We start from the raw sequence: 27,142 nt of genomic DNA, 5'->3' as shown, positions 1-27,142 counted from the left end.
ATCACATCATTCAATTTACCAGTACCTCATCGGTGCAGACCAACACACACTAGTGTGCAGAGGTGCAACTTTAAATTTTCTGAAGACATGTTCTTCCAACTCCGTAATGATGTCCAGTATAACATTCAGTCAACTTCTGTTTCATTTAAATGAAAGAATTATTTCCAGATTTCATCAGGCAGCATTTTTTACATGCATTATTCAACGTGGCACCACGTTAGCATTCTTGCAACAGTATGTACATTGCTTGATTAACACATATTTGCATTAAGTTTTGATGACATATTGCTCAACTGATGAGGTCAAGCTACTCCTGCACTCATTTCAGACGTAGTCCAAAAATTCACATTCAGCTTTATGAATGGCATAGCATGTGAGTCTGCCAGTTTGATAGTATTCAGATTTAGTGTAGTCGTGATTTAAAGGCATAATTTACCATTTGCAGTTACTGGTAAGTATTGTTAAATGCACAAAATGTGAACAATAGTTATGAAAAAAATGTTCCCAAACTAAACTGTCTACAGTTACGATTTATTGAGAAAAATACTGACATCTCTTTATATTTTTGGCTTTGTTGCAAAAATCTTATATAGTAGGATGTTTTGTGATACAACAGAAATACACATATGCATCAAATGTGATATCTTGAACATTTTTTAAATCACTGCTCCCAATGGTAAATGGAAATGTCTCATCTCAAGTCAGCTTCATTCATTTTTTTAGCAGTGAAGATTCAACCGGTGATGGCATGATTCCCACTGAAAAGCATATCAGTTATGAATGGATCTACTTACATTCATACTCCACACCTGTGCCTATTCCAATATACTTCATAGCAAATATCTACACATGTGAAAAAGTTACAATTACCTTTATTGCGAGATCGACAGCTTCCTCGTATAACCCCATGGTGGTGTAGATATGTACACACGCTTTGAAGTGATTGCGTTCGGCGCACAGCCTGAGTGCATATTTCAGGTCGTAGTTCACATTGTCAGCAATCTGTAACAAGCAAGGTAGTGTGAGTAAACATTTTAATTGGAAGGGCTTTACAATGCCCCCTACCAACTGCTTTATAATAAGAATCAGGGTGGGAGTGTGAAGTGCATATTACTGTAACAGTGGAAATTTTTGTGCAAGTAATTTTTCGCCTTCCACCAAGTAAGATGTATTTTGCATGTTTTTAACTCCGTGGAATCAAGATATAAAATAGTATTTTAATATACATAACAAGCCAGAAAATTTGTGTGCTTTTATTTTCATGCTTGTTTCGTGTTGCGCTAAATGCGCAAAAATTGCCACACTGCAGATGTTTCCACTTTTACAGTACCATCTTCAGGACTGCTAATCAATACAATCATGTCACACTCAGTAATTTCTTGTCATACTTGAAGCTGATTTTGCTCGCAAGTTTATCCACTGCATCATAGTTGGGTACAAACAAACACAAAGGTGTAAGAGATCATAATGATTATGGCCATTAAAGATAATATAAAGTTTTGGTATTACCTCAAAAGTTTCCCTGAATTTCCTTGTTTTAGTTTGTGTTTCAGGTTAAAGTACCTTTCATATAACTAACACTGTGAGATTTACTCGCCCCAAAGTGCTCTCATGTCTTAGTAATCATTCAATAATGGTTTCGTACCAGAGCCGCCGCCGTATGGCGGCGGCGAGGTAGTACACGTATTGTGTGAGATAACTGCGACCAGCAGCGTGCAGCCCCATACGCATACTGTGTAGCGAACTGCGACCAGCAGCCCCATACGCATAGCTAAACGGGGCTTCGCATTGTAGCTTACAGGATCATGACAGATTTAGTATCGCGGGTAAATATCAACTTAAAATCCAAAAATTTCTTCAATTTGAAGACTTACCAGTTAAGTTGAAGTATTGAAAACAGGTTTTGGGCAACGTTTGGTTTTGTCAATAGTCCCTTTCTGTTCGAATTGATGACTGAATGTGACTCGGTCGAGAGAACCTTGGGAGAGTTACGCTGAATTGACGGCCAGCGCATGCGCACACAAACATCTTATCCGTTCATGGATTTGAAATTTGTTCGCATGTGATGTGTGCGTATGCGCTGGTCGTAGTAATCAGTGTATGTAGCTCTCCAAGGTCCTCTCGACAGAGTCACATTCAGTCATCAATTCGAAGAGAAAGGGACTATTGGCAGAACCAAACGTTGCCCGAAGCCTGTTTTCAAGACTTCAACTTAATTGGTAAGTGTTCAAATTGAAGAATTTTGTGGATTTTAAGTTAATATTTACCCGCGATACTAAATCTGTCATGATCCCGAATGCTACAATGCGAAGCCCCATTACGCTATGCGTATGGGGCTGCTGGTCGTTATGCGTATGGGGCTGCTGGTCGCAATTAATTGCATGATTACTAAGAAATGAGAGCACTTTGGGGCGAGTAAGTCTCACAGTGTTAGTTATATGATAGATACTTTAACCTGAAACACAGAAATTCAGGGAAACTTTTGAGGCACAAAAACTTTTTATTATCTTTAATCTCTTAAAAGTAAGTGGTACATCTTTGGAGCTGGGCAAATTTCTGCGAACTTCACTTGTTTAAAATTTTGCAGATAAGAGTATTTTAGTACACACTTTGACAGCTCAAAAAATACCAGTATGCACATGTTAACACATCTTTATACCAATAGTATCATTATAAGATGCCAGTTTAGAGAGGAAAGATTTGAGAGACAGAGAGATCTGGAGAAACAGAAGGCACACGATACCTCTCCCTGCCTCGCCAAATACCCCATGAGGTTGGACGGCTGGTGCTGACAGTAGAGTGAGAGAAGGTAGTTGTGAATGGCCTGCTCCTTGTTACCAAGCTTGCCGATGCAGAACTCCAGATACCGGATGGCCTCATTCACCTGTCGGTTGGAGATGCAGCGAGACACGTTGTCACGGTAATGAGAGAATCATGGGAGCTTTATGACATCATTCTCACATCAGTGGCCACATTTCATTTAAAAAGATTGCTATGATAGCAACTTTTGCTGCAACGACAAGTGTCATGGTAATGACAAGACATGTGCTTCCTGATTGGCTGTGGCTACGAGAAGCTTCGAGAAGTTTCTAGCAAGAGTTGCTATCCTAACATCTTTCATGGCATGGGGCCCTGTTGTTACATGAGCACAGACCATACAAACTGTCAAACAACCAAAAAACTGACTGGTACAGTATGTCAGTGGTAGCATATCAGGTCACTCAGCTAACATAAGCCACTAACACCAGTTTGCATCCCACCTACTGAGTACTACCTTCATACACTCCTTTTAGGTACAGAAGAGTTATGTCAGTAGATTGTCTCGTCAAAGGAGAAAGTGTGAGGTACTGATAATGAACTCTGCTGAGCCCAGCATACAACGGAAAAAACACTGAAACATAGCCATATTCATGATGACATATTTCTTTCACTGAAGCCGTACATCAAGCCCGGTAACTCACTGTGGGCATTACTAAACAACGCCTAACCCTTTACCTCTGAAAGAGTGTAAGTCCACACTGAGTTCATACATTGTGCTAAAGATTAATGTGAGCTGAAGGTTAACATTATGTTGATAAATTATATTGCTCCCCATGTCACTCTTTATTCTCATCTTAACACTTCACCTCCTCAACCTGCTGCTGCTGTTATTCATATAGAGAATCGGAGAATATGGTTCTCTGACCCGCAGATGTTGCTCAGTTTATTTTTGTGTGTTTTTTGTTTGTTTATTTTTAAACAATGGAAATGATCATAATTCTTGTTATTTTAACCCGTTGAGGACGAGTCCTGAGTATACTCGGGCAAGTGTCTATGGGAATTGCGTGTTGTAGCAAAATCAAACCGTCCTCAACGGGTTAATGATGAAGAGAAATTAATACCGCTAGAGTGGGTATGTCTAACAGGCAACACAATTATGTTACAAATGTTATTGTAGAATACTGTGGGACTGCCCCTTTCACAGCATGTCAGCAACAGCCTGAAGGAGCATGTATAACTGTACTGGCAAATCTCACCAAGGTAAGAATATATCATACTGTAGCCAATGAACTAATTCAATCAACTGAATGTTATTTTGTTCATTTCTCTTTTTTTTTTCTTCCCCCCCCCCCCCCAATCAATATTTGAGCACAACCTTTAATGTATAACGACAGAAACAATTTCCAGTGATTCACACATGTGCCCTTTGGGCTGGGGTCATCAACCCTTCACGTACAAAGCTTTCAACCAGTGCCAACATGTCAATTTTCCGATGCAAGATTCAGGTGAACACTTAAGATAGAGAATAGCTGTTGACAATCAGCCAGGATTTATATGCATTTATGCAGTGACTGTATGACAATAGCGACACAACATGAACATGGAAACTCCACTGTGAGCTAGCTATTGTGAAAGCGGCACTCCTAAATAGTCGAGTAGACAGGACTGAGGCACATTGAGGAGTAGGTGCTGGGGTTGCCAAGATCCATGTTTCAAAAGTCAGAAAAGTTCCAAAGAGGTACCATGGAGATAGATAATTATGCATTACATGGAACTCAACAAGGAACACGAATTCCCAGAGCAGGAAGACTCCCATATTCTTTTGCCAGGAAGTGAAAAAATAAACAATTATCTATAAAATATTTTGTATTCAAAGAATTTCATTATGGTTTGAGAAATATATTTAAGAATTTAGAATTATCAAGATCTTGTACAAATCTTAAGAAAAAAAGTTTATCTATTCAAATAGGGGAATTAAACAATGAAATCAGCTTCCTGTACATTAAAAAATTAAGTCATTTGCTGAATTTAAGATGAGTGTTTAGGTGTTAGACTGAAATGGTGTTAATTTATGAAACATATTTGACGAATACAGCTAAATATTATGCAAATATTCAGTATTTTGTTATGAATAGCCGGGGGGATGGGGGAGAGTAAACATTTGGGATATTCTTTGTATTTCAATCAATGTATTCCATTTTTGGTTCTGTTTGTATTGTTCTTTCTGTTATTGTACAATGTGTAATGATGTATGAGTTTTTATGTGGCACAGACCAGCTGAAGAACAGCCATGGGCTGACGGAAGTTCCGTGCTAAAATAAAGTAAACTGAACTGAACTGATCAATTCTTCTGGGAGCTTCCTACCAATACCAGGGAGCCAGGGTTGCTCTACAGGCAGACAGACACCTGCCGTGGGGGTTCCCCCCCTCCCCTCACCTGATGCTCGGAGGGTCCACTGTCACACTGCACCAGGGAGGGGATGAGTCTCTTGGCCTCCAGCCTCTTGCCCTGCTCGATCCAGGCTGACACCAGCTCGTGGGGGATGTGCTGCATCAGCACCGGCGAGAACTTGTAGAAGAGCCCCCGGCTGTCGCTGGGCTTCCTCAGCACGTCCAGCGCGGCGATGTAGTCCTCGTTCTGTATGTGGTGTCTGATGACCCTCTCAAAGTCTGCTCCAGGAAGGGAGAGAAGAATGAGACATTCATAAGTATATTATACATGAAATGAAGAGTATTGATAATGATTTTTTGTTGAATTCTTCAAAAAGTTATTTTCTTTCAAATAATCGGTGCAACTAATCAGTTATCTTAATATTAACTTGTGATGTTCACCTTAAAAAGGCTTTACATTGATTGATGTACAAATTCAAGTTGTCAATGACTTTTTGATTAACTGGTTGCAGTTTGCCTTTGCTGTAATACTACATTATCCATGCTATATCATCGATCCATCCGCTCATAGTATCAACCAAGAAATCTTGTATTAGTTGAAAGCAGTAATGTGCTCTATAACTACTTCCCTCACTACCATTGCTACCTACCATTGCTGCTGAATACATGCATATCATGACAAGAGACCAAAAATAAAAAAAAAAAGAGAAAAAAAAATGCATTGCACTTCCACTTTTTAAGCTACATCCAGTTTGACATCAGTCAGAACTATTCTGATATTCCAACAGGTGAAGATCGTATATGTGACCGTGCATCACAAAACGAACAAAAAGTCGCACACACTGATTTTGTGTGATTGGTGAAATTGGTCTACCCAGCCAATATTGAGATTTTTATATTTTCTGAAAGAGCAAGTCTTCTTTTACATTACACTACAGTTTGGGAGAATAAAATGACAAGGAAATTGTGTTTTTAGCAGCTTTTTTCTTGAACTCTTTTTGGTAGAACAGTGTGATGAGTTGTGTTTTATATCTATACTCATCACTTTCAACTCTACTAACTTTAGAAAAGACGATGCTACTGCTTTGAAAGTTGGCATTAATCATCTACAGAATGTGTTAATAAAGTATGCTCAATTTCAACTTAATCTGATAATCCCTTCATTGTTGTTGCTACAGTGGTTAACACCCTGTTTTTTTGTTCCATTCATCACACAGCCAGCACAGCTTGCTGAAGATTAGTTGGTTGAATAGACTCTGTACTTCAAAGCCTCTTTTCTCAGTTTACACTTTCCAGCATGTGTGCTTTCTTTCCCAAATTAGGATAGATTAGGAGAGTCCATTTGAATTGAGTTATACATCATTTTGAAGCTTAAAGTCTGCTCTTTCAGAATCTGTTCTTAACTGAAAATCCATGTCTGGAGACTTTTTGTTGGCTTTGTGATGCAGGATCACATATTACTATGGTTCGGCGTTCCCGTGAAAGATCAATGTGACTTCGAAATTGCAGAGGTCGTAATGGCATTCACAAACCTTGCATGAGCATGGCAAAGTACACCATGTTCTCCACATCGCCGTGGCTAGCAATCAGATCGTACACTGTGTTTACATTGCTGTTCAGACATTCCTGTACGATGGGAAAGAGGATCAAGAAACAAATACAGCGGAAGTGAGTCACGGTGTTTTCCCTTGTCATAACTACCGTTTGTTTGTCATAGGGAGAGAGGCCCCTGCCTTTAAGTGTTTATCATTTAAAAGATTCTGACTTCATAATTTGGAAAAGGCATCTGAATTCCCCGTAGAAGTAGTTGAAAATTTCATTCCAGTTTGCTCAAAACAGTGGTAAATATTTTGGAAATATCCATGCAATTGTATGACATATTACAAACAACATTTTGCATTTACATAAATTTAAACTTCAAGGTGATACAAATTGCACTGAATTCAACAGCAAAGTTAATGGAAATTGTGTTTCAGAGAAAAAGAAATAATCAACTTCAAATCAAAGGGAGAATTTCACATACATAACTTTAAAATCAATCCATGTCTTAGGAAGGATGTATCTCTATATGATGGTTTGAATTACTGTTTGGTGAAATTATTGCACTTGTAATTATTACAGTCGCTGTATTGATTACTTAGGAATTTGACAGCAATGAAAAGATGGTAGAATTCTGAACTTCAAGTTGATTAGTGGTCTGCAGGATGTTTGAAACTATAGATGAAAGCAGAGTGCATTGCAGTTCGTGTTCTACAGCTAAATGTGATTTTAGTCAAAATTTTAAATTACATATCAACTCAAGGTACAACAGAACTATGAATCTTCAACTTCCCCTGTTAAACAATAGTAAGTGATCACTTGTGCTAGCTTGGAATTATTGCATAAGATTTGTGCTTGTGAATAATGCTTTTGAGCTAAAAATATTGTTTATATTGTGGTTGCTACAAGAAGAGAAGCACTTGCTTCTTTTCGGCATCACATCTGCGTAGATTCTTATATATGACATCTGCACACATGTAGAAAATCAAAAAGGATGACAAATATGAACAGCAACTTTTATAAGGGTCACTTGATAATGTACCATGTAAGAAAGAGTTAATAGACCACTGCCATCACCACCACCAATACCAACACCAATATCACTCCCACCACCATCAACACTACCACCACCACCACCACCACCATCACCACCACCACTATCACTCCCACCATTACCACCACTTAAACTACATCACCACAACCTGCAGCCACCATCGCCACTACCACCATCACCACCACTTCGACCGCAATCGTCACAACAGTTATCAACCACTACCACCACTACTACCACCACTACCACCACCATCACCAATACCATTATCACTCCCACCACCACCATCACTTCGACCACCATCATCACAACCACTATCAACACTACCACCACTACCACAATCATCACTACCAAAAGCACAGCCCAGCACAACCAATACCACAACTACCACCACCATTGCAACCACCACTACCACCCGACAAAGAAAATAAAAATGCCCCAAACCAAATTTAATCAGAGATTGAGATGGAGAGCTTAAGCCCAGCCTACCATAACTCTGGTGGTTGCCAGGAATCTCTGGAACTCGTCCTGCTGTTCCCGGAATCTCTCCTGGTTCTCTCCTTTACCCCTTAGTGCTCCCAACTGGTTCAGGTTCAGTTCTATCAGCCACATCACCAGCATCGTCAGCTGCGTCTTGTCCTAGAAATGAAGAAACGGAGCACAGAAATCAAGGTGTAAATGACCGGGCATTCTCCCAACGTGCAGAAATATGATTTATAACTCAGCATCTGTCTGAGACATCACAAGTAAACTGTATAAATGAAAAATGAAGCTCTACATCTTCAACCTCACACACATTTACAAAAAAAGGGGCAAATTCCTGCTTTCTTTTTCTAAGATTCATTTGAGTTCTAGAGTAGCTACATTTGGACAACATTTATAATTTTCCACAAGCAGAGAAATATTTCATATCAAAATGAATAATTACTTCAGGCCATATTTGCATGGTACTGCCTGCAGTGGGATAGACTTAAATGTGAACATAACATCTGCCCCTTCACAAACATTCTGTGAAAAAAAAAAAAAATTATACTGAGCCAGAACATCAGACATTTGCCGAGCATATCAGCTTACGGTCTCTCTCTGGAGCAAGAGTAACAGCCTCAATGGATGAATTCACTGACTCGATACAACAATTTTACCAAGTGTGTTGTACAGGTTTCTTCTTCAATTTGCAGCAATTACATACAAAAGTGACTTGGGGAAACAAATACTGTTCAGAAATGATGAAGGAACGACCAACTTGAACACACACCTCAGTCTTCAGGGCACCCAACTTTTTCATGAGGAAGATCTTGAGGGCATCTGTCTGTTTTGCCTCGATGAACTTGAGCGAGATCTCCTCAAAGGACTTCTCCGTCATGGCATAGTAGATGGCGCTCTTCTCATACCTTTGAGAAAAAGGGATACACTGTGCAGAGCACAATCCTTCCAAACTCTTCCATATACAGGTATGATTCAGAGTGCCATTTTCACTGATTTTACGGCAAAGATTTTGAAGCGTATTCGTAAACTTAAGTATCAAATTAGGTATCAATAATAGAGCTTATTGAGTCAAAGTTGGAGTCTCTCCAAAGGAGTTTGAAATTGGCGCAGACATAAATGACCCTAAAAAGTAAAAAAAAAAAAATCATTATTAACCCTTTGAGGACGGTTTGATTTTGCTACAACACGCAATTCCCATAGACACCTGCCCGAGTATACTCGGGACTCGTCCTCAACGGGTTAAAGAATGGAAATGCAATAAATTGTGATCAAATTTTCAACCAATAATCATTTGCCAATTGAATCTGTGAATACTCAATGCAAGTCATAAAATATTTTTCAAGTGAACTCACTTCAAATAGCACATGAGTAATGTGAACAGGAAGAATTTTTGCAGAGACAATTGCAAATGCATCACGTGGCCCTTCAGAATGCATGGGCAGGGAATCTGATTGCTTGGATGAGCAAAACTAATCCTCAAACAGATCTCGATGAAGGAGAAAGAAGAGCTCACTTTTTATTTTCAAAGAAGTGCTCAGCCTGTCTGCTCATGACTTGGTCCAGGTGGGCGGGGTTGTCCTGTACAAACTCTTTGGCTCGATCAAAGTCTCCTTTGTCCAAGTAGATCCTCCACACATCTCTACAGGGGAACAATGAACAAGATTAGGGCTGGGTGGTTTTGATGGTTATGTTTGTTGTAATTGTTTTGGGTGCAAATCTTTGTTTGCCTGGTGGTATGTTTTTGAAGGCAGCAGCTTCCAGCAACAAAAAACAAACAAACAAACAAACAAACAAAACTGAAGAGGAGTGTTTACACAGACGTAAACTTTCAATAACAAAAGTGATAGTAGTAGAGACTTGTTCAATCAACAAATTTAAAGATAGTACTGAAATAGTATTCTGCTACTTCTGTAAACATAGCTATGCTAATTGTAGCAAAACTGTTTTTGTGTATGAGCATTGTGGTACTTCACAGCTTGTAGAACATCTAAATGTCCCTATATTATCATCCTTTTCATAAGGCCAAAAAAAAAAAATTGTTTGTTTGCCCTTAATTGTCAAAACCCAAGAGGGTCGGTAGGTCGTTTTTTTTTTTTTTTTTTTAATACAGGGTACCCTTTTTTCCATGTCAATGCACTCAAAACTCCAAGAGATTCATTCAAATTTACGTCTTGCCAGGGCCCGGTACGCGAGGCAGAAACACTCACTGACAAACACTTAATAACCTTCATCTTTGTTAAATTTTGCAAACAGCTCCAAAAAAAGTACCTTCCAGTGAGATGCTGGCAACTGAACTCCAAACAGTTTTGGTGCCATGACAGCTGGTAACGGATGCTGCAAAAGTAGCCATCTTGTGAAGGGCTGCACACTAACCCATTTTTTCTGCCGGTCCGACCTGTCTCTGTCGGACCGGTAAATGCCCCGTTTTACCATTTTTTACAGGTCCGAACAGAAAATCTACCGGTCAACAATGACAACATAAAAAACATTAAATGACTTGCAAACTTATTTTCTTGTTTTTTTATGGATGTACCCCCCCCCCCCCCCCTCATGTACATTTTGCAGATTAATATCTTCTTTAAAACTTGCATTATGTTTATTGCACAAGAAATTTAAAAATAAAGACAGGAAAAAATTAGAATGTTTGTTTATGAATTAGTGTAAAATGATAATGAACAAAATCAGATTGTATCAAATGCGTTTGTGACTTTTTCTAAACATCAGTGCACGAACTTGCTGCGTAACCTGCTCTTGGTGGTCAGTTGGATTGCGATGATTTAATGAATTATTTTAGCTGTGATATTTTCTGATGCACGCGATACAAAGGGTTCTTTATTTTTCTCCCGATAATCTGTTCGCATTAATTTTGTGCATGCGTTCTTGAAAGGTACACGACATGCAGGGCCGAATTCGCAATCCTTTTTGCGCCCATTTCCACCTCAAATATTAGCGGGATTGTGACAATTTCATAAATTACTTCGGCTGTAATATTTTACGATGCACGCGCCAAAAGGGGTTGAAAATGCGTCCTTTATTTTTTCCCGATAAACTCTTCGAATTTCGTAAGTGCCTTCTTAAAAGATGTACCACACGGCCGAATTCATAATACTTTTTTGCGCCTATTTCTACCTCAAATGTCAGCGGGATTGTGACAATTTTATAAATTACTTCGGATATAATCTTTTGTGATGCACGCACCAGCTAGAATGGTTGAAAATGCGTTCTTTATTTTTCTCCCCATAATCTCTTCGCATTCCGTAAATGCGTTCTTAAAAGATATACGACACGGCCAAAAATCATGATTCTTTTTGCGCCTATTGTTTCCTCAAACTTCAACGGGATTGCGATGATTTTATGAATTATTATTCGGCTGTAATCTTTATGATGCACGGGCCAAAAGGGGTTGAAAATGACAATGTGTCCTGTATTTTTCTCCCTATAATTTCTTCGCATTTCGTACATGCGTATACGACACGGCCGAATTTACGATCCTTTTAGCGCCTATTTCTTCGTCAAATATCAGCGGGATTGCGATATTTCGTTAATTATTTCGGCTGTAATCTCTTGTGATACATGCACCAGAAGGGTTGAAAATGCGTTCTTTATTTTTCTCCCGATAATCTCTTCGCATTTGTGCATGCGTTTTCAAAACTATACACTGCATGCAGGGCCGAATTCGAGATTTTTTTTGCGCCTATTATTGTTTACTGAAATTTCAACGGGATTGCGAAATTTTCATGAAATTACTACTCCGCTGTAATCTATATGATGCAAGCGCCAAAAGGGGATGAAAATGTGTCCTTTATTTTTCTCCCGCTAATCTCTTCCCAATTCGTAACGCGTTTTTAAAAGGTATACGACACGGCCGAATTCACGTTCCTTTTTGCGCCTATTTCTACCTCAAATATCAGCAGGTTTGTGGCGATTTCATTAATTAATTCGGATTTAATCTTTTGTAATGCACGCACCAGAAGGGTAAAAATGTGTGTTTTTATTTTTCTCCCGATAATCTCGTTGCATTTGTGCATGCGTTTTGATAACCAACACGGCATGCAGGACTGAATTCAAAATCCTTTTTGCGCCTATTATCTCCTCAAATTTCAACGGGATTGCGTTGATTTCATGAATTTTTATTCGGCTGTAATCTTTTATGATGCACGTACCAAATGTGTCCTTTATTTTTTGTTCTCCTCTATAATCTCTTCGCATTTCGTACATGAGCTTTTGAAAGGTGTACGACGCGGCCGGCCGAATTCATGATCCTTTTTGGGACGATTTCTACCTCAAATATGTAAGCGGGACTGCGATGATTTCATGATTTTTTTTTCTCCCTAGTATTATCTCTTCACATTTTGTGCATGTGTTCTTAAAGAGTATACGGAAGGGCCGATTTCGTGATCCTTTTTGCGCCTATCTTCATTGTGAGATCATTCTGAACGAATGAAAATATTCATTTGTGAAATGACTATGTAAAATGAAACTGAACGCAATCAGATCCATTTACTGTATCGCTGAATATCGAATATGTTTTTACTTTTCTAAAAAATCGACACAAGTAAATTAGTTCTAACATGTCAACTGCCACGCTGCTGCGAAGCCGGGATCGGATCGTGAGTAAAATGACCCAGAAATGCGTGCGCTTCTAATTCTATCAATGCTTCTTGTCTGGCATGATCGCCGATCGCAAGCAAACGAAAAGCAATTACACTGTACATGCTGTGCATGTATTGCATGGCATGGCAGTGCGTGAGCAGCGCCAATGCGCAAGCTAGCGCGAATAACTGGTCGCCAGTGTGCAGCCCTGTACTAAATACATGCATTGATTGGATTTCGTGCGCGTGCACGCATGTGAGCCAAAAAGGTAGCTACATTGTAGCATGCAATACATGCTATAAAACGTAGCCTGTTGACCCGCGCGGCCCGAACACAATTACGACGGGTCGATGAGATGAAAAAAAAAAAAAAAACATTTTTAGACTTTTTTTATTCTTTCTCTAGCTTAAAATGAATGATTTTGGGTTTAAAACCATTCACAAATTTGTAGAAGATGAAATTTGTGGAAAAAAATAAACTTGAAAGAGCAAAAAAAAAAAAAAAGAAAAAAAAAACGCGACCCGAAATTTCCGTGATTTTCGGTCGGTCGCGAAGGGCAAACAAACCATTTTTTTTTTTTGGCCTAACTATGACAATCACCGTCATAATAAAACATTATTACTGTAATCAGCATCCAGAAAATAATGGTTAACATTAAAATGTTAGTCAGTATTCTTTTCTCAAGTACCACATGGCCTTATAGTTGGAGAATTGCCATAATAATTGTTATTAATTATATTACCATTTATTCTCAACATCATCATCATCAGGTCTTCATTATCATTGTTATCATCATCATTACATTCATTGATATTTGGCAACATCTGAAGAAGAGCGATCAAAAGGAGACACATTACCTCAATTACATTTCATAATAATTAATTGCATCGTGTACACTGCAAATAGTCTCAGGCTAAGGTATGCTTGGATGGGCTGCCTGGTTATGGAGAAAATTAACTACATGTAAATCACTCTGACCAAATGGTCTCCTTCCCCATGCAGCCAATAGCTTGGTTACAGTTAATAAAAAGGTATGACAGCATAAAATCATCTTGAACATGGAGTACCATTTCTGGGAGCATCTTTCCATGATTATTCAATGGCATGGATAGAGGTTATATTGTTCTGATATATAGAATGGTGTGTAAAATTAAAAACGCAGTCTTGCCTGCTACAAATGAAAAAGATTTTTGATACACACCTTGCTTCTTTCACCACTTTGTACATGAAGACAGACTGGTCAGTGTAGGTCCATATTGTACCCTTCATTCTGTCTCGACACATGCCAATCAGCCGACCAAACCTCTGCAGAGACAAAACATGTGAGAGAGAGGATAAAACAAGCCCAAAATATACCAAGGTAAAAGACTAACGAGATCAATGATGACCACTAAAGTACTGTGTCACAATGCTGAATTTCTGTTACACACATAACAATATGTTCTGCAGTCATACCTTTACAATTGCGGGAATAATACTCTTCAAACTCAAAAGACACAGTAATTCCACCATCTAACTCTGAGGGCATCACTTAAACATATACAATATACCCACAGTGATATGTGAAATGAAATATTTAACTTTCAACCTTAGCTTACCATCATAACTACTTTTGACATATCTTACACACATTCTAATATAACTACCCTGGTATGTAAAAGAAAAAAGTACTATGTAATAACTTTCAACCTCAGCTTATCATCAGAACTACTTTTGACATATCTTACACACATTCTAGTATTATTAACCTGGTATGTAAAAGAAAAAAAGTATGTGATAATCTTTGTGGATCATGCAAGACTATTCTGAGTAAGAAAAAAATGCAGTTAGAAGACTTCAGGTTACAGAAGAGTACAGACACAAAACCAACTTACCGGTTGAAAGACATCTTCGTCAATGAGTTGTTCATTCAAGACACATAGAATCTTCACCCTTTGGAATTGAGATGACAAAACAGCGTTGCTTATTTGGAAAAGTGGATTCATATTTTAAGTAGAAGGCATACTGTAAATGAGGTATAAAACTACACAATGCATCACATACATTTAATCATCAGACACTCTGCTGACATCTCAAATTAGTAATAGACAGTACTGTTAAAACATAGCATACACATTGCTATTCAGTTGAATGTCTAAACGAGATAGAAGTGTTAATTGTAACCATCCTGCCACGTATACATTCATTCAGTATAAAACCTCTTCTCCTTCTCTTAACCTGTTCCATACTGAAATCCCAATGGGGTTGATATATACATGTAAATCACCAGGTTCCTGTATGAAACGGATTAAGATCATAAGGTGAGTTCATGAACATCACAGGCTTGGAGGAGTACTGAAATTTTGAAGTGGTCTGAGAGACATAGTAGGAAACTCTGACCTGTCTTGGAAGAGGAGCAAGACGTGGAACTCGGTGAGAATGATGGCGATCGGCCTCATGAAGGGTTCCTGGTCCCTGACTGGGTATGGCAGCAGCCGACTGTCCTTGGTCAGATTGTCCCGAGACTGCCCGCTGAAGTCAAAGCCACCGAAGTACACACCTGGTCCTGTGGACACAACGAGAGAGCAGGAGAGATATGACAGAGCCAATTTTAGAAATGACATTGTGGGCAGACAGACAAGGAGCCATCAACAGGATAATTTGAAAATTTTTGCCACTTGCAGATGGAGAAACATTCCCCTACATTATGAAATACAAAAAGTTTTTGAAAGGGGCTTTAAAAAATGACATATATGGAGTAAGAAAGTTAACTAGACGGAAAAAGCAGCCGGAAAAGAACCTGTCAGGCACTCATGCACGTGCATTAGCATTTGACAACCAACTAACTAACCAACCAATCGACAAATTGACAAACAAACAAATGACTTGATACAATGGAGAACTGCAGATTGGCATGGTATATCTGTTTGAGGCAGCATAGAAAAAACACCCCAACAACTTCCTACGTGTACATGCCAGCTGCCATGCTCGCTGAAGAATGAACATCATTCTTACACAATCCCTTTAAAAATGAATAGGGCTTCATATAAGTGACACCTCTAACTTACTAAGAGCCAACCATGGGGATCTGTGATAATTTTGCCCATCGTTGCAGAATTTGTGGACACAAGGGAGATGGTGGTGATCCTCGATGCTTCAGAAGGGCTTACAATAAGATGAAGTAGATTTGAAAGATCAAGCAACAAACCACCAAGCCTTTCTTTCTTCTTTTTTTTTTTTGGGGGGGGGGGGAAGGGGAAGGGTTGTAGTAGAATAGTCTTGTAGTGAGGTGGAGGTAAAGCAACATGGTAACATGCAGAAAGTGAGAAGAAAAGGGTTAACCTGTCATCCAAGCAAATGTTGCTGGCAATCCACGAGATTTCTGGCAGTACTGCTCCAGTTTGCTGTAACCAAAGTTACCAGGAAGTTCCAAAAAGCTTGCTGTAAGAAAAGGACACAGAAATATCACATGGAAGACAGAAATTATATTTCTTCATGTACCTGAATCGCGGTTAATAGCAATCATTGGCCCAAATTGGATTCACGAAGGTAGTTAAAACTTAGACCATCGTACATATTTAGACCATGGACTAAAATAAGCATGAAATAGGCGCACCTTTGATATGCAAGTATCAACACGCGTTTGTTACTGGACGTCTGTTGGCGTACCCAATCTGTCAATTGTATTTATGCAGAAGAAATTTGCATAAACCATGGTTTAGATTTAAACCAACTTTATAAATTCGGGCCATTCAGTTGAAGACATTCAAACATTTTGGGAGTAGATCAAAATAATTCTCTGACTTGTGTACTTGCGATACAACTGTGATCAGAATCAGGAGTCTTCTGAATATTACATGGTCACAATACCACATCTGATGATAGCTGATAATGACAGCTAGTAAATTGTGTTCAGTTGATGTTCTTCACTATTGTCACAGCTTACAACCTTGCTCCACAAGAAGAAAATGTAATGTTTTGATTTTTGTTCTGCAGGTTTACACGCTATGATATACAAGTCACCCGAGACAACAACACTCTCTACCTAATCAATATTTACATGTACATACATGTATATCTCATGTAAGAAATTGAACATCTACATCAAAATAGAGCATTCAGCAGTTTACTCACGCGTGATTTCTTCATACTTCTGGAACACGTTCAGAAAGATGGGACTTTCTGCCTGAGCTGGCACTATGCCAATAAACTGATAGAGGCGCCTGAAGAATGAAAACAAACATCAAATTGGACATGTGACTTCTGACAGCTCAATGGATACTTCCTTTTTTGATCTCACAAGAATGCAAAGAGTACTTTCAGTCTGTATTTACTTTTAAAACCATTTATTCATTTGTTAATTCATTTATCTTGCCATTTAGTCACTCACGTATTTGATCCGACCTGTATTATGTATTTATTCACCCTTTTATTCATGCTGCTGATAATTAGTATCATTGTGTGTCAATAAAAGCAAGCCAAAAATCTGTCTTAAAACGATCAGCTCACACTTTTGAGAAAGAAAAGTCTAGCCAAAGAATGGCTGACATGTATGAGAAAGTTCTCCTGTGCTGACCGTAGCCAGTTGTGGCAAATTCCCAACATTTTCTATTCCACTTTGTTTGAAAATGGGTATCAAAGTGGAATGGAGAGCCTCCATCAGACCATGGCATAGAGCAAACTAATGGTATCCCTAATCTTTTTTCTCAAATGAGGGATGCAACTCATAGAGAGAATGTCATATGGACACCAGTAATTATTGTTATCAGCATCATGCATACCAAATACAGGGCTGCCAACATTCACACATCAAAGTAAGAGAGATTCAAGAGAGCAATCAGGGAGATACCTGTGTTACGTGCATCTCGGGCAAATGTAATTTCCCAGGGTGGCCCACAACTTTAAGTTTAAACATGTTGGAAGCTCTGAATGTGAGAATATTGCAGAAATTGTCTGTGCACAGAGTGCGCAATATTTTGTGACTTTTTTCCTGTTGTCCTGTTCATCAATGTTCTGTCTCATGTTCTGAGCACAAAAATAGTATTTTTTTTCACAAAGTACCAATAGTAGTTTGATGTTTTTCAAGTTTTGCACATGTTTTGCACATGTTTGATTACATTCTATTTTGAGCATGTAGTCAATTCTCGAGGATGTTGCACAGCATGTTACTGGCTTTTGAGGTTGTTGCACAAGCATTTGAGCATGTTGCAGTGACATGCTCAATTTCCCCCCCCCCCCCCCCCCCCCCCGCATGGACCACCCTGATTTGGGTCAGGGTGAACTTTTCCACTCTCTCATCTGGACATGAAAAGATATTCAAGTTTTCAAGGAGCCTCCTATTGAATGAGTGAGACTCGGCAGCTCTGCATATGAGCTCTCATCTTGTGCTACAATAACCCTGTTCCTCCTGAATATCCAAGGGATATTTCACCCATGAGAAGTACACCATTTGACTAATATGGAAGTGACAGTATTATGCACAAGAGACAAATACTACCACAGAAATCAAAGTTTTGCTGTGCTACGATGTTTGGTTCATGAGTAGATTGAAAAGGACCATTCTGGCAGATGAAATGAGCAATAAAGACTGAAAATACATAATCTGTAGCAATATTTATATGACAACACCAGACAATCAAGCAAAATGAAAATGCTTGATTCTAGTAAGCAAGCATTCAGCATCACCCAACCTACCCAGGAGTGGTTGCCATGACAAAGATTCTTGCCCTCTCATTCTGTTTGGATGCTGGGATCCGCTCCACCTCGATGGCTGTCACAGGCACGGTGCCCTCCTTCCCTAGGTTGAAGACCTTCAAGAATGATATACTATTTAGTGAAACTTACGTCAAAGGGAGACATGGTCACACACAATATTGGGTATAAACAAAACTTTATTAGCCTTTGCTCTTGTAGAGTACAAGCAAAGGACAGATAAGGATACTCAAATGACAATACGTATCTTTTATTGTACTAACATCTTGCACAGTACAGGAGTAACCTGCCAAGGCATACATGTGTATACCTTGGCAGGAACATGGAATGTGATTGACAGTGTGGGCGTGTCTCCCAAGACTTAAGTTGGGCAGTCAGCCCAGAATATAGGAAATTCACACAAAAGAAATTGGTTCCATACAGGTGTAATATGACACCAACAAAGATCCTGCCATTTGGCCGATGAAAGATGGAGCCACCTTGTAAAGGTTATTGTAATTCCAACAGTATCCCCAGATACGTGCATATAGTGCTGATAACATTATCACGTAGCCGTTTCTTGTTTATTTGTAATGAATATCCAAATACCAAACAATAAGCAAACTTCTTCTCTAAAGACTTTTGTCATGTCATGCTTTGTATACTGACAGAAATCAATGTCATTCAAAAAAAAAAAAAAATCATCATAACAAAAGGGAACTCGCTGCTGATGGAAAGCAGGTATGCCACATAATAGAAATTAAAGACAACAGTTTAAAGCCCAATTGATGCTATGGTTTTGGTTGAGATGGAAATACAGGTTTTGACTTTTTCTGAGATAATTAGAAACTTCTTATATGAACTTTTAAAGAGCAAAGTGTTCTAAGAGGAATTCAAAGTTTATTAGACGAAAATCAGTTTTTAAATGGCTTAGATATACAGAAACACAAAGGTCCTAAAAAGGTGGTTCGCACCTTTTCTTAGAATCACTTTGGTTTACTTTTTTTGATATCTCAGCCATTTCAAAACCAATTTTCATTAAATAATTTTTAAATTCCTCTTGGAATTGTATGCTCTTTTCATGTTTCTTGTCAGCGGTTTCTAAATATCTCGTAAAAAATTACAACGTGAATCTGCTTCTCAACCAAAACTACACCATCCTTTTAGTTGACATCCACTTTTTTTTTTTCCACTCACTTGTTTGAAGTATTGATCCAAACTCTGCTGGAAGAATCGACCATCTTCCCCAGCCTGAATCTCTGCTTCATAGATGAGACCTGTTGGATATGAACACAGAGGAGAGTCAGAAACACTGTAAAACCACAAAATTTTTGCGTGTATGAAATTTTCATGAATTTCATACGGAACCATGATTCGTAAAGTTAAAATGCACACAAAAGTTCATGTCTACACTATATATGTATTGAAGGCCAGTGCCAATTTGCGAAAATTTCATGCTGCGAAAAAGGCTGTCAGCTCCAATTGTCCAGGTGCAGTGTTTTAACTTTTCGATTACCATATTGCACCTATACCATCTTGTGTTTACCCTTGATAGAACCGTCCATTGTAAAAAAAATAAAAAAAAAAATAAATAAATAAAACAGACACACACAGCACTTATGTGTCCTTAATGACTATCTGCAGTATCTAACTTTTCGTATCAATGAAACCCTTTGTTTGTTTGTTTGGTTTTTTTTTCAATTCTTTATAATCAGGGTCCTTTTGTGAAACACAGCCAGAATTATTCCACTGTTGATACCATCTGCCCAGAGGGGCTCCTTACCTTGGCTCGTTCCCAGAAGAATTTCTGATGTTGATGACTCACTGGTATTGGACTTATTCCATCCCACAGAATCAATCAGGTGACCCTTTACAGAGAAACACACCAAAAAAGACTAATCATTTTTTTCTTCTCTTTTTTAAAGTCATTAAGAAACAAAAACCTTCTTGTGCATCCCCACCGTAAAATCAATGCAGTTGTATACATGACATAATCCCAATGCTATCTGCATGGTAGGTCAAATAAAAACTTGTATCATATTTGGACTATTTATGAAATCTGCAATCAGGCACATTATTTAGTTAGAGAAAGCATCTCAGAAACAAAAACTTTCAAATTAAAAGAAAGAGAATGTATCAAAAAGAAAATTAGACACATTCACTGTTTCTTAAACAGATCTTTATAGTTGCCTTAATTATCAAGTTATGAAAAATGAATCAAAATGCAGAAAAAACTGCATAAGATAACTATAGAAGCACTCGGAGAGTGCAGACCTCCGCCAAGCACTTCATTTCCACTATACACGCATGCTGAAAATCGCCCAATTTTCCAATGACAAAGCCTTTGTTTACCTCATCAGCATCCTGCATGCTGCGCGGCGCCTCAAGCACAGCACATGCCTTAGTGCGCGTATGCAAACCTCAAGTGCGCGCAGCTTGAACTCCCAAGTTCATTGACCCTATTTGCCAAAAAGATAAAAAATCCTTCAAAAAATTATCAGAATTCCCAGATCACTACCAAAATCTAATCATTTCTTCCTTGTGCCATTACCAACTTTTCCTGGAAGTTTCATCTAAATCTGTTCACAATAATTTTGAGTTATTTTGCACATAGACAAACACAAACCAACATTGATAAAAACATAATCTCCTTGGCGGAGGTAATAAAGATATGCAAAAACTAAGCATTTTATTCAGCTCTTTCTGAATTATTAAGCATTGAGAGCATGGTCAAGGTACTAGTCTCCCAATGTTGGTCAGAATTGGAATTTGGACAGATGATTCTTGACCAGCTTTTTCTCTTTGTACAGATGCTAACCTTTAACAATCATGTATCATTTGAATAAGAAAACTTGTTTACACACATAACAGGCATAACAAGGAATGGGTGCTTCGGGTAGGTGTTCTTACATTTCAATAAATTATACTCACTTATACTACTCCAGCAAAATACTCTCAAACCGCAAGAACATTAAGAACTACAGGTCATTTCTACATCACGCAGCTAGCTCTTCCATCGTGGCAAATGGTAAGCTTTACCTTGAACTTTGTAAGATTTCTGCACTTCTTGCTGTTTCTAGAGAGGAAGAGGACCTCCTGGCCCTCTGTGCTGATCAGGAGGTGACGCCCCGTGGGGTCCAGGAAGAGGCGATGGATCCGGTCCTCTCCTACTTTCACCTCTGAGAGCACCAAATGGCAAACCAGAAAAAGGTTTTACTCGTTTATATTCTATCTTCTTTGACAAAGTGAAGCATATATTTCTGTCTCCGTGAGTTGTGGTTTCACACTACTACAGACAAATTAAAATGTGCAATTCAAACAAAGGTGAGGTAATAGAGGGTTTTACATTTGCTTCAATTCCACTGAAAAGGTGGGTATTCCAAAGAAATGAGATATAAGATGTGAGTTGACTGCTATCATATATGTGGTGACCTACTCGAAGAAATCACACATCTTCTATCACATATATGGTGATATGCTCAAAAAATACAATTTTATTAGGAAAGTTCATCTGTAGGCTATAATGTCACCCAGCATATTACTCTGTACCCTCTCTCTAGAAAGTTCAACTGCAAAAATCAAGGGACATACGATGTACATACAAAGTTTTCCTACTCTATAAACACCTTAGTCCACAAAATGACAAAAACTGCCAAAGGACTTAACCCTTGAAATGGACCAAAGATGGTCATAAGATGAGTTTATTTCAATAATTATGTTTCTTTTGAAGTTTTTTTTTTTTATATATTTCTGTCAAAAAATGAAAATAAAAAACATTGAATTGAATTGAATACGACAACAGGTAGAAACTAGAAATGTCACTATGGCGACTTGTATGCCTCCGCCATAATGCATGGTTCTCCGAATAGGCCTATAGCACAATGTCTTGACAATGTGTGATGACAGTTTCACATAACTGGCAAAATATTAAAAATGACAGGTTTGTCACAAATGCATTGAATGTTCACTTTCCTTGAACTAGGTTTATTTGGATGAATGGCTATACTGTCTAATAAGAGTGCAGGTATTTAGGGATTTGTACCCAACTTTTGACCCTTTTATAAATTTAAAGAAGAAGTGAAATTTAGCACTTTCTCTTGACCTTTGACCTTTTGACAAGAAACTTCCAAGAGAATCTGTATTGGGTAATACATGCATACACTAAGTTGCAAGGAAAAATTCTACAGGCATTGCATAGATGAGAGGGAAATAATGACAATTTGATGAGTTGACCTCGACCTTTGACCCCCTGACCTTTGACCCATGACCTATAAATACCCTAAATGATCACTGTCAGTCAGTACATGCATATATATCAAGTTCCATGAAGATATATCTTGAAATATTTGTGATATGGAGAAAAAAGTTAAATTTTAACATTTTCACTTGACCTTTGACCCCGTGACCCTAAAATCCAAACAAGGTATTATCCCCCCAGGATATACCCTCATACCAAGTTACATGTAAAACCACCACACGGTTCTTGAGATATCGACAAAAACAAAACGGGACGGACGTACGGACGGACTGACGGACGACCTGAAAACATAATGCCTCCGGCCATTTCGTTGGCGGAAGCATAAAAAATGATACTCTCAAATTTTTTATTAAAGTCATGCTCATTGTGTGACCAATGTAAGCATATTGATACAGATAATGTTAGCAAAGCTGAATAGCTCCCTCCTGGTTGATTCTTCTTATGACCATCACATTCTACTCCCAAATGTAAGTCCTTACCTTTAAACTGGCAACAATCATGTTGATCTACCAAGTGGCTAAATGTTTGTGCCATCTTTGTCAACTAAAATAAGAGTGTCAAATTCAAACAGTCTTCATAAATATAAGCCCATTTCATGTGGTACATCGATCTGGGGGAATGAAATTCCTCACCATCGGGCTGGTCTGGATGTTCTCTGTCGATCCTGAGAAGTTGGTTGTCTCTCATGGCTATGATGAGGATGTTGTTGTTCACTACCATGTGAGTAATCGGTTTGGGTGGCCTGTGATGCAAGCAGGAGAGAAGACAGGGGAATTTTAAATGACAAATTTGTGCTATTCACAGTGACCTCATCATACTGTAAAACATGAAATATTAGCGGCATGAAATTTTCGCGAATTGGAGCCGAAAGCCTTTTTCGTGGCATGAAATTTTCGCGAATTGCTACTGGCATTCAATGCATGTAGTGTAGACAAAAGCTTTCGCGTGCATTTTACTTTCGCGAATTTTGGCGCTCGCGAAATTCGCGAAATTAAAATGCACGCGAAAATTTCTCGTTTTACAGTACACAACAGTCACAATACTTTTACAATCCTTTACATAATATGTTTACACTTGAAACAAGATAAGAATGAAGGCTTCAATTTGCATCTTACATGTGTGCATCCTAACACTAGTATGCTGAGAGTAAAAAGAAAAAAAAATGTATCACATATCATACAGTAAAGCAAGGGATACTGTAATGATTTTGCAGTATACTCGTGCTTTACACAAATATTGCATAAAGATTTCATGAATATGGTATCACTAACACTTTCAAAAATGCTGCAGAAAACATTGAATTAATTATAGTTGCCCTACTTATCACATCCTGTGAATGTCTTTACAACCAACCATGGCACTCTCATTGAACCAAACCAAAAAAATAATCTTTTTTAAAGGTTCATTATTAATCAGCTGAAAGGCAAGATGAGCTCTATTAAAGCCAGGCTTGCACATTTAATACTTACGTGAAATTTATTCTGTTTTTGGTAAATATCCTCACATCTTCCTCCATTGTAGCTGTCACATAACCAGAGGATACCTGGAGAAAGTAACATAGAAAGAAACACACAAACATAAAAAGTGAATATTGTGATGGTGGATTAAACAGATGTAAGGATTGTGCAAGAAATAAAGAAGGGGAGGGGGAGATTACATGAAGGAGGAAGAAGAAAACAGAGTGAATCCATCAGTGTATTTTGGTGAAAAATGAATCTATTTCATCAGTCTTGAACATATCTTTTACCTGTTGAGGACGGGCTGATTTTGCTACAATATGCATTTCCCATAGACACTTGCCCGAGTATACTTGGGACTCATCTTCAACGGGTTACACCAATTATTACATACACCACGGAATATACAAACAAATGGAGCAGAAAATTTCATATACAACTATACCAGCTGGTGGTGAGTATTGAGAATGATACCACAAGCATTGTTTGACAACTTCTCCCATTCATATTGCTGTGTTTTCCATTCCTAGACGTTTTTTTCAGTCTCACCGGAGCAGCTGAAGTCTCTCTGAGCACAGGCTGTCGTACGCTGGAGGACTCCCGGGCCGTGGCCTGCTCATACTGGTCAAACAGGGACGCCATGCTGGTTGCTGGCCTTCTGTGCAAAAAGTGATGAAGAAAGAGATGAAGAGAGAGTGAGAGATCTTAATTACACTTACAGGAATGCCAAGAGACTGGTATGAAACAAAATTGGGGACAGTCTCTCTTATCTTTTCCTGTTGCCTCAAATAAATAAGAGCTATTCCGGACTATATCCGTGAGTCAAAATCATCTTTAGTAATTGAAAATTAAATATCAACTTCTAAAGGAAATCAGTAAATGTTTATTGATGAATTTTTTCATACCTTTCAGGCATTTTACATTTTCAAGTTTACCATTGGTGATGTTAATGTGGTGGTTCTACTAATGGACATATCAAGGACCTTAGCTAGAATATCAAGATAGTGAAAGCAACAACCATCCTAACCCCAGGGCTATCCACTGTCTCCACTATATGGGAATGCCCCAAGTGCTCTGCATAGTGCACCCAAACTCAAGGTTATGTCCTTGATGCTTATGTACAGGCAATGATGGCTAGCACATGCAGAAAGGGTCCAAATCACTTATTTCATGTAGTTGAAGTGGAGAAATTTCATGGCACTTTACATGAATTTGGACAGGTAGAGACTACTAGACTAATGGCATGGGCTTGAAGCCCTGAACAAAATTTCACTCATCATCTGTATTCAAATTAAATTGCACAATAGGCCCCACTGCAGTGTGTGTGCATCCGTGCATTTGGTTAGGTAAGTTTTTGGGTTAGGGTTAGGTAAGGGTTGTATAAACCTACAGTTAAATTAGTCAAGCTGAAGGGAAATTAGGAAGTCTTTCTAAGAATATTAAAAAAAGGAAGAAAGAAAAGAAAAAAACAAAGAAAAAAAAAAGGAAGGAAAGAAGTATGACGAAAGATGCCATTCTGCAGAAATCAGCCCCACTGCTGTATCAGTGGGGCCACATTCACAAGTAGTATACTACTGTGGAAGAAAACCCCAACGCTGTGCTTACCTTATGTAAAGTTGAATGCCACTCACTACACAGTGTTGTGGACTGTGACTGCTGAGTGGGGCTGAATCCATACAAGAGTAAATATAGCAGGAAAGCAGCCATATAAATAATAAACTCACGCAGCTGGGGTCTATTTCACGAGTAGATCATTGAATGGTTCTATGCCAATAATTCAATTTTGAAAGCTTAATTTTATATCAAAACACCGACACACAACATGATACTGTATGAGCTGAAATTTTCGCAGTGGTTTTATTTTCGCGTATCGACTTTGAATCGCGAAAATAACAACACGCGAAAATAACAATGCGCAAATATATAAGCTCAGTTAGACCCTCGCAACCACGAAATAACAACACGCGAAAATTTCAGCTCGTACAGTAGATTGTAGTAAGAGATACAAGTAAATTAAACTACTCCACCAGGATCCTATAATAATATTCCTATACAGCTCGCACTCAACCAGAATGCTTTTCGTTCAGGCTGGCTGTGGATGTGGAACTGTGAGTATTGGAACTAGTGAGTAGTGGTACGAGTGTATTTAGCCCAAAAGCTTCGCGTTCTGGGCTGTTCGCCATGGTCGCAGTTTAATAAACAATGATAAAATAAATAACTACACACACACACACACGCACGCGCACACACACACACACACGGCCACAGTCGCTGCTACAGCAGCGACTGGGCTGTGTATAGTTAGGCCACAGGAAGCACCAAGCATAAACAGTCAGGCCACGGCACGGGTCTTCATTCAGCCTAGCTAGCACATGTAGCAGTAACTGCGACCAGCCCCAACGTGCAGCGTTGGGGCTGCGCCGTTTTCGCATTCAGATCTTAATGTTGTACAAAACGGGTGCCGTTGCGGCGCTATATTTCCTTAATTTTTCAACAAAAACTACTAGGAATACTTACATGGGTCGATTAAACCTAAATGATTCAAATCGGCGACTTTTTGATGCATTTCGTTGCTTATGATGCAGAAAATGTTGTCTTATAAGGCGAATTGTCTTCAGCTCGCCGATGCTCGCAAACGTTGCATGCTAGCCTTTGGCAAGGCCCTCTCGCTGTAACGGACGAGCGAACGGACGAGCGAAGCGAGTCGCGCTACCTTACTCGGCTGGGCTCTCTACACCACGCAGCGAGAGGGCCTTGACAAAAGGCTACGTATTACTCGCTACATGCGCACATGCTTACTAATGGATATACACGTTCAAAATGGTAGCACGGCTCTCCCACTACTGCACTAGGGCAGGCCGCTTACTCCTAAAAAATGTGGAAAATTTTGCAGTTTCCAGATAAATTCGTGAAAAGAACCAAGGCAATGGGGTAATG

At 38.8% G+C, this 27,142-nt stretch overlaps 1 protein-coding gene across 1 annotated transcript in view; it reads right to left on the bottom strand.

Moving 5' to 3' along the window:
- The window catches only part of LOC140227771 (vacuolar protein sorting-associated protein 18 homolog), a 43,752-nt gene extending 18,896 nt beyond the window's left edge, over positions 1-24,856 (bottom strand). The window contains exons 1-19 of the mRNA XM_072308169.1: positions 24,755-24,856; positions 24,218-24,291; positions 23,381-23,490; positions 21,530-21,669; positions 20,274-20,358; positions 19,688-19,767; positions 18,494-18,609; positions 16,934-17,022; positions 16,142-16,240; positions 15,200-15,365; positions 14,695-14,752; positions 14,022-14,125; positions 9,741-9,866; positions 8,997-9,132; positions 8,231-8,380; positions 6,684-6,777; positions 5,198-5,430; positions 2,744-2,884; positions 871-1,002 (exon numbers count right to left, since the gene is read on the bottom strand). Of these exons, the coding sequence (XP_072164270.1) occupies positions 871-1,002; positions 2,744-2,884; positions 5,198-5,430; positions 6,684-6,777; positions 8,231-8,380; positions 8,997-9,132; positions 9,741-9,866; positions 14,022-14,125; positions 14,695-14,752; positions 15,200-15,365; positions 16,142-16,240; positions 16,934-17,022; positions 18,494-18,609; positions 19,688-19,767; positions 20,274-20,358; positions 21,530-21,669; positions 23,381-23,490; positions 24,218-24,291; positions 24,755-24,847 (2,226 nt within the window). The 5' untranslated portion in view covers positions 24,848-24,856. The remainder of the gene's footprint in view (positions 1-870; positions 1,003-2,743; positions 2,885-5,197; positions 5,431-6,683; positions 6,778-8,230; positions 8,381-8,996; positions 9,133-9,740; positions 9,867-14,021; positions 14,126-14,694; positions 14,753-15,199; positions 15,366-16,141; positions 16,241-16,933; positions 17,023-18,493; positions 18,610-19,687; positions 19,768-20,273; positions 20,359-21,529; positions 21,670-23,380; positions 23,491-24,217; positions 24,292-24,754) is intronic.
- Between the last annotated feature and the right edge of the window lie 2,286 nt (positions 24,857-27,142).

Source organism: Diadema setosum, chromosome 4 (genome assembly GCF_964275005.1).
Source record: "Diadema setosum chromosome 4, eeDiaSeto1, whole genome shotgun sequence".
NCBI classification, from domain to species: Eukaryota; Metazoa; Echinodermata; class Echinoidea; order Diadematoida; family Diadematidae; genus Diadema; species Diadema setosum.
Note: the sequence above shows the minus strand (reverse complement) of the source record. Positions and strands in the feature narration are given on the sequence as shown.